At 43.0% G+C, this 16689-nt stretch overlaps 1 protein-coding gene across 1 annotated transcript in view; it reads left to right on the plus strand.

Moving 5' to 3' along the window:
• The window catches only part of kirrel1b (kirre like nephrin family adhesion molecule 1b), a 67142-nt gene that overhangs the window by 36332 nt on the left and 14121 nt on the right, over positions 1–16689 (plus strand). The window contains exons 2-7 of the mRNA XM_029453095.1: positions 5836–5985; positions 9517–9666; positions 10363–10520; positions 12529–12679; positions 13174–13279; positions 14480–14628. Coding sequence (XP_029308955.1) covers positions 5836–5985; positions 9517–9666; positions 10363–10520; positions 12529–12679; positions 13174–13279; positions 14480–14628 — 864 coding nt within the window. The remainder of the gene's footprint in view (positions 1–5835; positions 5986–9516; positions 9667–10362; positions 10521–12528; positions 12680–13173; positions 13280–14479; positions 14629–16689) is intronic.

A 16689-nucleotide genomic window follows, 5' to 3' on the forward strand; every position in this document is an offset into this window, starting at 1 on the left:
AGGAGCCTTTATTTTGTCTCCTTAGACTGGACTGTCTGTGTCCCTCTGTCCTCGTTTCTTCTTCCCCTTCTCTTCTCTTCTTCTGCGGTTTACTACTTCCTCCCTCCCTCCTACACACACACACACACACACACACACACACACACACACACACACACACACACACACACGCACACACACACACACACACACACACACACTATCACTCTCTTTTCTCTCTCTCATGCAAACACCTTGTTTTCTTTTACTCTCCTGTCCACACTTTGCCCTTTGCTGCCTTTTCAGAAATGGCAAATATATGCACACGGCATACACAACACAACAATGACAGAGATGTATGCAGGCATGCGTGTAAACACGGACAATACTCGCACACGCACACGCACACACACACACACACACACACACACACACACAGCATGCTCTCTCCTGCCTGAGAGTGCTGTGCGTTAGTTGAAATGGGAGCGAGCTGTAGCCCGGAGGCCGAGCTGGGACATGAATACACGGAGAGGGTCAGCGTGGCAGTTTTTGGGGGGGGGGGCGGGGGTTAGGAGGATGAAGGCTTCAGGGTGTGGAGGAGTGCAGTTTAGGGTTACAAACCTCACAAACTGTCCTTTCATGTCTACACAGAGACGCTTCGCTTGCAGGGAATTGTATTTGGCCTTCGGTGGCCGCATTTGAAGTCTTAAGTCTTCCGCTCTTAAGCAGCAGTGGCTCCTCGATGAATAAGAGGATCATGTCTGATGAGATGACAAGACTCTTTGAGGTGCGGAAATTAAAATATCCACTAACTTTCTTATGTTTTGCCTCGACATTCTCTGATTTGACTGCGCGGTGTTATGATGTGCCTGGAATACCAGATTCTAAATGATTTATTTCTGATCATCGGAGCCAATCAGAAGCTTCTGAACCGTTGGGGAGATGTGAAGCTACCTGATAAGATTCACGTCTGTCAGTTACAGCGAAGGCGAGCTAAAGAAATACTGCCAGACACTAAAGGGCAACAGCGTTGGCAGTTAATGTGCGGCATCAAGTCAGAACACACGTCCTGTTTTATTGTCATGCAATAGAAAAGCAGAAATGTTATCAGCTGCTCGTCTCTCCTGAAAAAGGTTTCTCAACTATTGGATTGCCGTGACATTTTGTACAGACATTCGTGTTCCCCTGATGACGTCTTCGAATGACTTCGGCGATCCCTAGCTTTTCCTCTCGCCCCGACATGAGGTGGAGCTTTTTGGTTTTGAGTTAAATGTTTCACCAACTATAGGACGGATTGACGTCCAAGATATTCCACTAGAAGGACAACGTTTCCCTTTTTCCTCTGAAAGAACGTCTTGTGCATGGATCAGGATCCCCAGAGGATGAATCTCAATTCCCATCAGCGTTCATTGCACTTTGTGTTAATGGTGATAATACAGCGTCTTCCAAGCTAAAAGATTCAGGGCCAATCGTGCCTAAAACATATCCTCCCTGGCGGACGGCAGACTAGGTGTTTGAGTCTAAATAAAAGGTCATCTCACTTACTTAGAAAACGGTTTCGCAGAGCGTTTCTGAACAAACAACCATCTTTTGTCATTTGACTTTGTGTGTGTGGTGAGTCCCGTGTGCTCCACCACCATCGAATGATGCAACTCCATGAAACACGGCTGGTGTGTGTTGCCCATACGCTTCATGAGGTTCAAACCCAGAAGTTACTTACTATACTAATTGCCTGCATGAATGTTCCACTGAACTCATGTCAATAATAAACTTAACTGTCAATCAAAATCCTGTTCACTATTGAGCTGTGTGTCTCCTCCAGGATTGAAATCTGCACTTGTTTGAGATTCTGGTGCAGCTCATCTATTCCAAGAGAGTCAGTGTTTCCCAAGGAATATTAATACTCCAGCTCATGTATAATAGAATATGTAGAAATGTCTTTAAAGATGTGTATACTTAATATTTAAATGTTAAGTGTATACATTGATAAAGGGCTCGTTAGACGGTACTGATGTAGATGTTTCATAAAGCTCGGTCTGATGGAAGAAAAGAGAGGACAGCGTGAATAAAGGATATTAAAGACATTAAGGATAATGTGTTTGGACACTGAGGCTGTTATTGTGAAGCTCTGTCTATTGTTCCACTGGGTCATTATGCAATGAGAGGGAGAGAGAGGAAGATAAGATACACCTAACATCATCCCTCAGGGTAATGATGCAGGCCAGTGAGGATGAAGAGGAGGGAAGAAAGGAGGAGGAGGAGGAAGGATGCTGAGAAGAGAGACACACAGAGAGAAACAACCGCACAGATAAGGAAAGACAGAAGACAGGCAGGAGAGGGTGAGACATGTGAGATGATAGAAACACATGAAGGAAGAAATGTTTCAAAGATATGAAGAGAGATTAATGCAAAGAGAGATGCTGGAGAACGAGAGAGGGACGAGGGGAGGAAAGAGAAGTGGAGAGATGGTCAAGAGAGAGGATGAGATGTGCTGAAATTAGACAAACAGACGTTGAGTTGAGGGAATAGGAAAAAGGAGGATAGACAAAGTTAGACAAGAAGAGACACAAAGGAAGAGAGACGAGGAGAGACACAAAGGAAGAGAGACGAGGAGAGACAGAAAGGAAGAGAGACGAGGAGAGACACAAAGGAAGAGAGACGAGGAGAGACAGAAAGGAAGAGAGACGAGGAGAGACACAAAGGAAGAGAGACGAGGAGAGACAGAAAAAGATGAAACGAGAAAGAGATGAAATTAAAAAATTAAAAAGTGAAAAAAGTGAAAAAAAAAGAAAGAGGAGAGGAGAGGAGAGCACACGGGAGAGGAGAGAGGCAGGGAGATAGAGGAGTGTTTGTGTGTGTGTGTGTGTGTGTGTGTGTGTGTGTGTGTGTGTGTGTGTGTTGTGGGGAGGAGGAGGAGGAGGAGGAGGAGGAGGAGGAGGGTGGGTATCCCGTAGGGTTAATTACATCTCTGTTCTCTGTCAGTGCAGCTCTCTCCTCCGCGATCTGAGTCCCTGCTGCAGGCTGACAGGCCACACACACACTTACACACACACACACACACACACACACACACACACACACACATATATATATATATATACCCACACACTCATAAACTCAGATAAATACGCACACATTAATGCACACGCAAATATAACGACACACAAACAGAAATATTCTCTGTCTCCTCCTTTTTGTCTTTCTGTCACTATGTCTCACTCTCTCTCACACACACACACACACACACACACACACACACACACACCACAGTCTGTCCCAGGAGACCATGCGTTGTTCTGTACAGAGTTATACACGAAGAAGAGGGCCCTTACTCATAATAGTTGTTAATTTTGCATAAATCATGCATAACATGACCCACATGTAAATCACTCATGTCAGCAGGATACCACGTCCCAGCAGCTCCGTCTTCTTCTTCTCCGTCGGAAACAACAGCAGCTTCCATTTCCAATGTTTTGTCTTTGAAGAAAGATGTAAATAGTTCCAGCCTGGGCCAATCATGATCACTTTACCTGTCATGTTTGAGGAAGTACAAATGTATATTGAGTGTATGTTATGTATATTATACATATGCATGTGTAGGGAGGGGATCCATCAACTTGTCTGTCATTGATCTACTTCTCTGTTATTAAAAGGTTCTAGAAGCGACAGCTCTTCATCTGTTTCTGTATGTTGCTGTGTGTTTGGATGAGGCCTTCCAGGTGTTATATGTTGTGCTTATTGTTCAAAATACTTTTCGATTGTGTTGTAGTCAGGTTTGTACACGTGTGTGAAGAGTTTCTCTTATAGAAACAAAGTTATTTGAGTTGTATTGAGCTGAACATGTCCTGTAACTGCATTGCATTCTGGTCTATTGAGGCTTTTTTGAGTTTACTTCCTATTTGACTGTTAAAATAGTATTTTGTGGGCCTGAATTTGAAGGTCGAAAGAGATCAGTGTTTCAAGCAGCCGGAATGACGGTTTTTAGCATAACTTTGATCCTTGCTCTGCCTAAAACTGCGTGAAGAACATTTTTGCAGTGTTTTGGTCTTTATTTGAAGGAGCAGGAACACGAAGAGGCATGAAAAAAGGTCCCAAACCAGATTCAAACTGCTCCTATTTGACTGTTAAAATATCAATTAGGTGAGGAAGTGAGTGAAACTGAATTTATAAAGTACTCAAAACCTGGGGTGCAAAATATTTCACACATCAAAGAATAAAGGTGCAGAAATACCAAACAAACCAAAACAATAATTAATGTCTACATCGATTAATATGTGTTTAGATCAAGCAAGCGGGGGGAAGATTGTTCTGCCACCTACAGTCAGAGCACAGCAAAAGGACAGACACCTGTACTGGAGACAATATTTCAACATTACATCATCTGCTTTATGTTTAGCCAGAAGAGAACACATCCAATCAACAGCAATAGTTCAGTGTTTTAAGGCGGATTTTCCCTTAAACTTCAAACGGCTCCGCTCACAGTCGCAGCAGTTGTCTTCTTGATTCAGCATTCAAAAGGAAAGTTGATGAAACATCAAAGTGCTTCTTGTGAAGTCTGTAGATTCCCGTCTTCAGTAAAGGAGCCTTCCGCACAAATAACATGACAGGTCGTATAATCCTCCTGACAAATCGCTAAATCTCCCTGTTGTTTGCACCTTTGTGGTTCAATCCCACTGAGACGTGTCCCTCAGAGCCACGGCCGGCTTTATTAACCAGTTTTGCCTTAATTAGCTAATAGGATTGTTTTAACCATGATCCAAGAACAGAATAGCCCACGGGAAGACAAACACCAACTCTGTGGAAGTGTGCCTGGATGTATCCTCAGCTGTGTGACTCAATGAGCAATTGAATGTGTGTGAGTGTGTGCGATCGCATAAATTGGGTGTGATTCAACGTTGCATGTGTGCAGGAGCGTCTGTTTATGTGAGATTCAGCGTGTTTGTGTGTGAGTGCCCGTGCGTGTGCGTGTGCACGTGTCATCTAAGGCACCACAGTCTTCTTCTCTGCCTTAATTAACGCGCCTTCTTGCAAGACTTTCTCTGGAATATGAAACAATTTTACCTGATGATGCAAACCGCTGAAAACAGCCTCGCCTCCACACCTGACACTTTCTCTTTATGCGAGAGCGTTAATGTATGCCGGCGCTACACTTGTAGTCTTTATATCCGTGTATTTTAGAGGACTGCAGTAGCCAAAAGGCTTATTTTGCTGGAGGAAATGTGTGTGTGTAAGCAAAATCCTTTGTACTGTGTGATGAAAAAGAGCAGGCTGTATCACAGCTTGGCAATGATGTTCTTGCAACACAAGCGCACTTGCACATCCATGCAGGCACACGCGCACTTTCACTCAAACATACCCACGCATAAGCCTCAGCAAAGTCCAGGGAAAACTTGAAAAAAGGGGGCAAGAAAGAGACGAAACAAAGGCAGAAGGCACAGAATTAGGACAAATATGCTAATTCCAGCAATTGAGCTCTGAGTCCAGTGAAAAAGAGAAATGATTCAAATGATTTCATGAAATCAAATCTGTGAGTCGAATGCGTGTCCTTCCGTTCAGCCGAGGCACATGTGCATAAATACAGGCAGTTCCATTTAAATCCTCCCCGTCCCGTAAGAGACATTTCAATGAAATATTAAAACATATTAAAACATGCTCACAAGACAAACACATCATAAAAAGAGGACAATAAGAGTCGTAACAAATCAACCCAACAGCCACGCTATAGACAAGCCCAAGTCAATAAGACTGGAGAGGGGCCGTGCAGCTCGATACAGTGCAATAAATGATGGCAGCGCATGGCCAGGTCACAGTGAAAAGAACTTCAAATTGATTTCCCTCTCTGTCCCTCTGTTGCAGTGCGGTGCATTCGCTTCTCTCAGGAGCCAGCGGACCAGTCGGTGGTGCTGGGAGAACGGGTGGTGTTGTCCTGCGTGGTCTTCAACTACAGCGGCATCGTCCAGTGGACCAAGGACGGCCTGGCCCTCGGCATCGGAGAGGGTCTCCGAGGTGAGCGAGAGTAAGAGATCCCCGCAGCTTCACCGAGCTGCGGGGATCAAAGTGAAGTGAAGAAGGGGAATAACTCAGCTACGGTTTTCGGTTCAGTTTTGACTGTAAGAACCCTGACAAAAGCTATTACGGTTGAAAAAGTGTAGGGTTCTTTTTAACATTAAGGGAATGAACAGTGAACAGAGAGAGAGCGTTAAGAGCCAAGAGGCGTGTGAGTGACAATCTGGGCAAAAATGAGTCCTGTATATCATGCTGAATTAGAGGAAATCCCTCACACTGCTGACAAAAGCAGACGCACATTCGCATTTACATTTTAAGCCGACACGCACATCCAGTGTGACTTACTGCGAGTGGAAGAGGAGAATACACTTCATATCAGAGATGGGGAAGCGTCGCCGCACGCAGCCAGGAGTGAGGAGGGTCAAAGGGTCAGACGGGCTGCATTCAAGAGACGGTCAGAGAAGTGAAGAAGAGTCGGAATAAAGAGGCCGCGAGAAGAAAAGCACAAATGTCCTTCTCTCCTGACCTTCACCCCCATTTTACAGAATTATTCAAATAAGCTTTTGACCATTGTGGCTTTCTGAATGCTGTAATTGACATCGTGTGACCGCTGCAGCTGACAGCGCTCTCTCTCTGCACAGATACATTTTGGCAAAATATTTCAGAATGGAAATGATCTGTTGGTGGAGGAAGTACTAAAGATATTTTACTGGAATGAATCAATACAAGTGAAGGTTAGGCTTTTTATTTATTTTTAAGTAAAGTTAAAGGTATTAGCTTCGAGATATAGACGTTATGCACAATAGGCTACTTCTGAATTTTATATATGTATTGATGCTTACATGAGTTCCTCACTTTAATAATGCAGCAGTGTCGTATTGACCAATTCTATAATCAATATATGAACAAACAAGCTGCACAAAGGACGTAAACTGTGACTGGTAAAAACCTTTTGTTCGATTAATAATCTGTGTTTTTTAAATTGTCTTTATTCTTTGTTTTTTTATCTTCATCCATCAATGGCCTCTGACATCTTTGATGCAAATCCTTTCTGTCAATTCAAACTGTGACAAGGACTAAGACGTCTAAACTTCTACATTCTGTGACACTTCAAGGTTCTCAAACTCAAACGTGTTGCAGAATATATCGTTTACCTCTGCGGCTGGAAGGATTCTTTACACAAAGGTTTCATTACCATAAATCATGTGTCGACAAACGGTGAAAAGTACATTTATTTATATATCTGACAATATCACAGATTCAATTAAAATCTAATAATTACAAAATGTAACATTATGAACGATAAACGCATCAGCTCTGCACCACACATGACATTTCTCCTCTCTGTAAATGAACACACACAACCACCCACACATACCCACACACACACACACACACACACACACACACACACACACACACACTCACACACAAGTGATAATCTGACATGTGATGTGAATCTTGTTTTTCAACTCAATTGAATTCACAGGTTCAGTAAAGGTCAGCGCGTCTCTCTCCCTCCGTCTCTCACACTACAGCTCCATCCTCACTTGCTTTATGTGTTTCCCAGATCCCCTCCATTGCTTTGCATTCCTCTTCCTCTTCCTCTCACCCTCCTCCCTCTCTCTTCATGTCGGTAATGCTCTCTTTGTCCTTGCAGCCTTTTGCGAGCACGGTTCTGATGATAAACACACCGGCGTTTGATGAACATGTTGTCCTCTCGGTCTCTTTCTCTCTGCTTCTTTCAACCATCTATCACCTTCTGTCCATTATTTATCCTTAAGTTGTCTGTGCTGCCATTCCTCCCTTCTTCCTTGACATAGAGTCTCAATCTCTTGCTTTTCATGTGCGCAATATAAACGAGAGGTCGTGTCAATGCGTGGAAGAAAGTCTGTAAGCTGTAAATATTTGCGCAGACAAATAATATTCATATATTTTGATGTAGCGAGGCGTGCGTGAATCATGACGTGTGAGAGGTCCACGCTGTGCGCCCTGTAGGATTTTTACACAGCTGTTGATGACAGTGTGGGAGTGCAGATCGTGCATTAAATGAATACCTGCAGTTTGCACGCCCACGTCACAGAGCTGTGCGTGTAAATGTAAAAAAACATGAAGATGAAACTCGATATGATCAATATGATAACATGTATCAATGCAAACACCTAGAACACACATCTCCGCACTACCTGCAGGCATTAGTGGCAGTTTATTGTTCGTCCTCCTCCTCCTTCGTCTTCTACTTCTCCTTCTCCCCGGGGTGCTTTCACCTCTGTGGTTGCTATGCTGCGAAGTGCTGAAGTGGATGATGTAATCTCCACTAATACTTTTGTATGTGTGTGTGTGTGTGTGTGTGTCCCCTACCCACTCTCCTTCCTCCTTCGTGCACCCCAACCGCCTGCCTGCCTTTGCCATCTGAATCCATGATGTCATGTTAGGATTGGGCACGGAGGATCAATGAGTGCCCCCTAGTGGGACGTCACGCTCAATTATGTCTTTGTCTGAGAGGCGAGGGTTCAAACAGAGCGAAAGGGAGGGGGGGGTGGTGTTGTAATTGGAACGGCGCTGCCTGTAGTTCTGCAGTTTGCGTATCATACAGGAACTGCTGTGGCATCATTGTATGTGCGGCGATGTTTGATCAGTGTTTGTGCAAAAGCCCTTCAGCTGTTTGTCTCTGACTGCGCTGCTGTATTTGCTGTGTGCATGTGTGTGCATTACCTCCCTCTGCGTCGTGTGTGTGTGTGTGTGTGGAGGTCATGCTCCTTGGTTGGTGCAAAAAAGGTCTTCAAAACTTGGTATTAATGCTAACTGCTATATACGTGATGACTGTGACTGCTGTGATGCCATTGAGATCCAGCTTTGATCCATTTTATAAGAGATTGATTTACGTGGTAAACGAGTCAGCGGAGACGGAAACACAGTCTCTGACACTGAATCAAATTAAATTACACTACTTTTGTTTTTGTAAATGTAGCTGAACTACACCTTTAAATTAACTTCAACTTTCTTGGCAGGAGTTGAAGATTTGGGACAGCTAAAAATGGCTTTCAATAAAACTATACTCCCACAGTTTTAAAGACCTTCTTCGTAACAAAAGATATCATAGTGAGTGAAACATGTGAACCTGGAGCTCTCTTTCCCCTGTGACTTTACATTTCCTTCTAGACGAGCAGATGAAAATAAAAAGTTTTCTTCCAAACCCTGAAATAAAGTTATTTCTTTCAGCGTCACTACCTGAAAGTGATCACTCAGTGTTTTATAAAATAAGTATATTATCTTAAGACACAGATCCTTCATGAAGGCAGTGCTGTTAAGGATGAGTCATGACTTTAATGTTCCTCTTTCTTCACTTTCAAACAGGAACTCCTGCGGTCAACATGTCAAAGTGTCCCAAAATGCTCCCTCTGTGTGTGTGTGTGTGTGTGTGTGTTCATCACAGGTGAACGCTTTGACTGGTGAAAAGCTCCGTATAACTGCATCCATTCACCATGCATCCATGTGTTTACCTGTGAACTGCACGTGTGTCTCCTGCAGCCTGGCCCAGGTACCGTGTGCTGCGCGCTCTGGACATTGGCCAGTACAACCTGGAGATCTCCAACTCTGAGCTGTCCGATGACTCCCTGTACGAGTGTCAGGCCACGGAGGCCGCCCTGCGCTCCAGGAGGGCCAAACTCAATGTGCTCAGTAAGTGACCCGGCTGCAGATACAGGCGCCGTTTTTCTTTTTCTTTTAACCACCGTTTGAGCAAAGGACCTTTTCATTCCAAGGAGACCGGAGATGATTATAAAATCAAAGAGAAAGAGAGAGAATGAGCTTCACCTTTACGGACGAGCAGTGGAGAATCAATGTATATATACACGTGTGAAGACCTGGTTCAACTGGCTCGGTCCTTTCTGTTTCCATCAGCTTCCACAATCCATGAGTTTCTCTGTTGTGGGAAACATCACCTGCTGATATAACAACAAACTGCTCTCGCTCACACTTTGGTGAAGCTGCAGATGAAGAAAGTTAAGGAGCTCGAGCAAAGCATTTACTGCATCTCATCGATCGTGAGGAGCTGCCCTATCTGAGCATCTTAACGTTAGCTATGACCTTATATTTAGCAAGAAGCTAAACGTGAAATACTGACGGATAGGAAGAGAATTGTTGGATTATTTGAAAGGAATTAACGACCTTTAGAAACCTCCTGAGGGAAACGCTGGACAGCAAATCCAAAGTGTTGAATTGAAGGAATTGAAGCTCTTCTGTGTGAAAGCTGCGCAGTATTTCTTATACATGTGCATGTGCACGCACTGTACAGGTTTGTCTGTATGCATGAGTGCATGTTTGCATAATTTTGTCCTTTTTCAAAGCTTGGATTCTTGCGTGTCTCTCCTCCAGTCCCCCCCGAGGACCCGGTGGTTGAGGGAACCCCGGAGCTCCTGCTGATGGCCGGGACTCCGTTCAACCTGACCTGCGTGACCCGCGGCGCCAAGCCTGCAGCACACATCCAATGGACCAAGGATGGAGTCGCCGTGGAGGGGGCCTACCAGTCCACGGTGACTCACACACACACACACACACACACACACACACACACACACACACACACACACACACACACACGCACACACATGCACACCAGTCATGCACCAAAATGAGATCTGCATAATGTGGAATGCCTACTCGTGGCTTCAGAAGAGTTTGTAGCACAAATGCTCGTACCTACAGTCTGCTGCTCAGCAACTCTCGGTCTGAGTGTTTGTTTGTTTACACGCCTGTTGCCGTGGGCACTGCGAAGGGGAGTTACAGTGTGTACATCTCCGGCTGCACATCACCCCTGGAGTCCTGCATAAGGGGAAATACAAGTCAGCAGCAGACTGTTCCCGGTTCTTGGTTGTCAACACGATAACATCTCGGCAGAAAGGGGGACCGGGTTTATCATTCGGTGCTTTTGAATGCTCACACACGCCACATTCTGACCTGCTAACCAGTTGCCTGCAGCATGTGGAAAGCCGTGACACCTGTTAGGAGACTAATGAAGTGTTTACCTTCACTAGTGTCAATGAAAGTGCACAAACTAACACGCTCGATGGGAACAAGTCATACGATCGTTTAGCCAAACAAAACTGAATTTGAGCCAAGCCAAGACACATTAATCTGACTTTGCAGCCCCCAGTGTCCCCCACCTGGCTCAGCCGACACACAGCATGCTGTACCTGTTTCATCCGGTAGACATATGTTAAAGGAGCGGTACACCACTCTGTCAACACGGGAGCATTACACACCTCTCCTCTATCGTATCATTCATTTATGAAATCAGTATATTTGTTGTGCTGCGATGTGTTTGTTAACTCAACACGGTGTGTACGAGCTGTTGGAGATTACAACATGGAAGACTCGTAGTAATAGTGCGTTTGCTTTCTCTCCATTTCAGAGGTTTTAAAAGTTTAATAAAAGGCAATGAGGTTTGGATCTGCACGGTTACTGAGGTCTGATTCCCACCTGGACCACATCCTGTAGCTAAACACATGTTCTTCTGGTATCTGAGGAAACCTTCACAAAAAGTAGAATACATACTGATACACACGTTTAGTTAAATAGATCAATGTTTCTAAAGCGTTGCCTGTGATGCGTCTATAACTGCGCCAATAAACTTTGTATTTCCCATTGTTGACCACGAGAAACGAGAAGCACATGTGAAGTCGTTTGGTCGTGACACAACTGGAAACATGCGTAGATGCAAGACATTTTTAATTACAGCCACAGACTCTCCCACACACACACACACACACACACACACACACACACACACACACACACACACACACATATGCACACTCACACAGCAAACATTGACTCAGACACTCCAACACAGATGTTTTTACATCTCCTGCAGCCAGCTTCATGCCCCCCCCCCCCCCCCCACACATGCTCATACATATTACATGCTGCTCTTTGGTGTTACTGACCACGCATTTACACCACAGTGAAGGCTGTGAACACTTTCCTCACACATTTTGTAGCTGCATTGCAAAGCGCCGCAGTGTACGCTGTTATTGTGCAGAATAACACTTAGAGATTATGGTTTATGGCTGTAACAAAGAACGATTTTGATCTTTTGAATTACTTTCCGATTAATAAAGAAATACTCTGAAAGGTCAAACTGTGAACAACGGCTTCTTCTGTTCAACTAACCAAAACCCAAATGTGTATTTCATCTAGAAGGATATAGAAGCGAGCGATTAATCAATGAGATGCGCAGAAGAAGAACACTTTAAACTGTTTCTCCTTCCCTGCATCATGTCTAAAAATGTATTTTATTGCAGATTGCTCTTTCTATTTCATGTTTTGCTATTTCCTTATCTCTCCTGGCTCCATTAGTAATCGTCCTCTGTCTCCTTTCTCCTCCTTTCTCCCATGATATTTCCCGTTCCCTCCTTCTTTTGTCCTTCTCGTCCTTCCTTATCCGCTGTGCTCCTCCTCCTCTTCTTTGATCTTTTCTCTGTCTGTTCCCTTCCCTAAATTCTACCCGCACCTCTCCCTCCCCATGTCTTTGCCGAACAGGAAGTTTTACCAGACAGGAAGAGGGTGACGACCAGAAGCTACCTGCCCATCACACCAATCGACACGGACAGCAGCCGCAACTTCACCTGTGTGGCGAGCAACCCGGCGGTGCCGATGGGAAAACGAGCTACTGTTACCCTCAACGTGCACCGTAAGTTTCTTTGACAGAGGTGCATAGGGGGGGGGGGGGGGGGGGGGGGGGGGGGGGCTGTTTCTGTGTAGATCACCCTGGAATTTGAATTAGCTGCCCAGCACTTGTCAACTTAAAGTAATCATTCTCAGACTTGGGCTGGTTCCAGCATTGATTCAGCTTCGTCTCTGGAGCACGTTGAGTTTCTTCAACATCTGAAACAACTGATTTCAATCGTGTCCTTGAAGAAATAAAGGAATACGTGCTCATAAAGAAACAGTAGTTGAATTTTCAATCAAGAAGATGGATGTTTTCCCCCCCCCCCCGAGCCAGTGTAGTTAGTAACGACTGAGAGAATAAGTGCAGTAACAGTAGAAGCAGTGCTGTGTTCACACGAGGCTTTAGGGGTGAAATGTATAGTTTGTGTGGGAAATCAATCCTCGTGCAGCTGAAACAGAGAAAGTCATTCGGTGTATCTGTAGCTGTACATGGATGTGTGTCTCTAACCTGTGTAGACCCTCCCACGGTGACCCTGTCCATCGAGCCTCGCTCCGTCCTGGTGGGGGAGAGAGTCATCTTCACCTGCCAGGCCACAGGCAACCCTCCCATCATCGGCTTCAGGTCTGGATGAAATCTTGAACTCAACCTTTAAAGTCCGCTTTAAATTAGCAATCCCTGAGATTTCAGTCCTGGATTATATAATACAACAGTTCCCAGAACACTAGGGACAGCTAAACTAATAACCTTCGTTCTGTCAGAAACCGTGCGCTGGTTTTATGTCTGCGAAATTCAAAGAACCTCGCTGAGAAGTTGGATGTGTGCAGCTCATCATCCAACAGCTCACCGTGGCTGGTCCCGCCTCTCCACTTACTCCCTGCGATATTTCAAACTGATCAAAAACATGACCGTTGTCTTCACAAACACATTTTTGATTAACGATATCGGCCAGTATCAAACTCACTGACTGCACTTCTTGTGACTATTTCATAATAAAAGTCTTGTTTTGCCAGTTAAATGCTTTTATTGTGAAGCTGCAGCAGTAGGAAATGTTCGGTTTGCATTAGCAGACAGCCAGTTCATAATACTGCAAATATATAAATGCCAATAACCATCGTGTTACCTCATAGAGACCAGAAATGTACTGAACATTAGTTCTATTTATCAAACAATCAATATGTTCCTGCTCATTTTAAAAGCATTGTTGCAACTTTGCGTCCAGTTCAGGACGTGCTGGACCTTTTGATGATGGCCACTGTTTCATTTGACACCTGCAGTCCAACATCAGGAGCCAGATTGCAATCCTGTTTAATGCCAATAGATTTTTCTTTTACATCTATTCCAATCTGCTTGTAACTGCCGTCTGGAGGCAATCCTGAATTGTAATTTCTGCTTGCAGAACAGAATTGGTAAAAGTATTGAATATTTAAACAATTAAACACTGACTTAAATCTCAAGTGACAGCACTGAGGCAGTGAAATTACTAAACGCTGGACTTTAACACGGTGGTTTTATTCTGAGGTTTGAGACGACACCAGAGGGTCCCAGTGTGGGAGCGCTGCCAAGCACTTAGGCACTAAGCCTATTGAGTCTATATTAAAATGTCATCTAATGGCAGATGTGCAATATGGTTATATGATTTCGAGCTATATATCTGGATAACAGAAATAAAGAGAAATGTATTTCGTTCCCTCAGGTTTTGACGTGAAGCCTTTTTAAATGCGACTTTAAGAGCTTTAATTTGTAATATAAAAACACTCATTGTTGGATCGCCACCAAAAACGTTTTTTTTAACGCTTAAATGTCGACGTGTTTCTCCGTCAGGTGGGCAAAAGGTGGCGTGCTGCTGGAGGGAGCGAGGGAAAGTGTGTTTATCACCACGGCAGATCACTCCTTCTTCACCGAGCCGGTGTCCTGTCAAGTGTTCAACGTGGTGGGAAGCACCAACGTCAGCATCCTGGTGGATGTGCACTGTGAGTACAAACACTCCTGAGCTGAGTGGGACTCATATTTATGCTCTCTAGTAACTACATGTGTCCGTATAAAAGAGCCACGCTGCATTTTATTTACTCTTTACTTCACAGTATTCATGTATTGTGCAGAATACATCTGCAGTAGTTACTGTGTGAGCTCTTCTCTCAGGGCAGTCCAACGCTATTTCAACAAAACCTTGTGGCATTTATTATTTAAGCCACAAATAACAGAGTAAAGTAAATATTACACTAGTACTAAACAACTAGTACTGAACATATTTGGATACAACAATTAATGTGGGGCTCCCCGAGTACTAAGGCTTTATTTAAAATCATGGTTATTAAATGACAATCAAGTGTGTGACCATACTCTGTAATGTATTCAAATAACCTGAAGCGTGCTTTGTTTCATTTTGTATATTGTTGTCCTTATTTTGCAGTATTTAATGCCTTCTTTACTATATGCACAGTATTTAATGTTCCTGTTTTAATGTGTTTCTTTTGACACTGCAGTTGACAATTAGCCAAGATCGCTAAACTATCAGAAATCGTCAACTGAGGGTGAACAAGGTGTATCTGACACATTGGACAGATTTGAGGTCTATGTCTCAAACGTCTTTAAAGTGAACAGAGTCTATCTGCATCACTCATTTATGCAGAGTTTGTATATATTTGCTGAGTCAGTGAGATCTACAAAGGTCTATCTCCACATGTTCAAGCATCATGTTAGTATCACAAAGGTCTATCTGCTGACCACCAATAGCAGGGCAGGAAATGAATCACGTGATCATTTGAAGCACAGGAAGAACTTATTCAAAACGTTTTGCTGCCGACTGTTTTATATGTAATCTAGTAGATAGTTCAAGTTAAGATCATCAGTAGTTCAAGTTAAGATCATTAGTAGTTCAAGTTAAGATCATCAGTAGTTCAAGTTAAGATCATTAGTAGTTCAAGTTAAGATCATCAGTAGTTCAAGTTAAGATCATTAATAGTTCAAGTTAAGATCATAGTAGTTCAAGTTAAGATCATATAGTTCAAGTTAAGATCATTAGTAGTTCAAGTTAAGATCATCAGTAGTTCAAGTTAAGATCATTAGTAGTTCAAGTTAAGATCATCAGTAGTTCAAGTTAAGATCATTAGTAGTTCAAGTTAAGATCATTAATAGTTCAAGTTAAGATCATTAGTAGTTCAAGTTAAGATCATCAGTAGTTTAAGTTAAGATCATCAGTAGTTCAAGTTAAGATCATTAGTAGTTCAAGTTAAGATCATTAGTAGTTCAAGTTAAGATCATTAATAGTTCAAGTTAAGATCATTAGTAGTTCAAGTTAAGATCATTAGTAGTTCAAGTTAAGATCATCAGTAGTTTAAGTTAAGATCATTAGTAGTTCAAGTTAAGATCATTAGTAGTTCAAGTTAAGATCATTAGTAGTTCAAGTTAAGATCATTAGTAGTTCAAGTTAAGATCATCAGTAGTTTAAGTTAAGATCATTAGTAGTTCAAGTTAAGATCATCAGTAGTTCAAGTTAAGCTCATTAGTAGTTCAAGTTAAGATCATTAGTAGTTCAAGTTAAGATCATCAGTAGTTCAAGTTAAGATCATTAGTAGTTCAAGTTAAGATCATTAGTAGTTCAAGTTAAGATCATCAGTAGTTCAAGTTAAGATCATCAGTAGTTCAAGTTAAGATCATTAGTAGTTTAATAAAAAGTCTTAAACATTCAGATTTATTAACAAATATAATTTTCACTTTTAAGTTTCCTGCCACGTGGAACTTGTGTAAACATCTTTAGAGCTTAAAATGAAGCTAAATTGCATAAAAGGGTTACATTTTCAATCTTCGGGGGGGAAATGTCAGAGAGACTTGGGACTCTGGTTTTCCAACAATAGAACCACAAAGGTCTATCTGCACAATGAGTTTAGTTTCTACCCATAATGCACTGAATTGGCCCAAACAGTCTTAACTTCACTACCTAGTGTGCAGCATGTGATGTGTCAACATGGGTTGGAGTTGGTTTTATAGTGTCCACGTTATGAACTGTTGAACTTTCAAATGTGTTTTTCTCA

The sequence above is a fragment of the Cottoperca gobio genome, chromosome 17, assembly GCF_900634415.1.
Source record: "Cottoperca gobio chromosome 17, fCotGob3.1, whole genome shotgun sequence".
Taxonomy (NCBI): domain Eukaryota; kingdom Metazoa; phylum Chordata; class Actinopteri; order Perciformes; family Bovichtidae; genus Cottoperca; species Cottoperca gobio.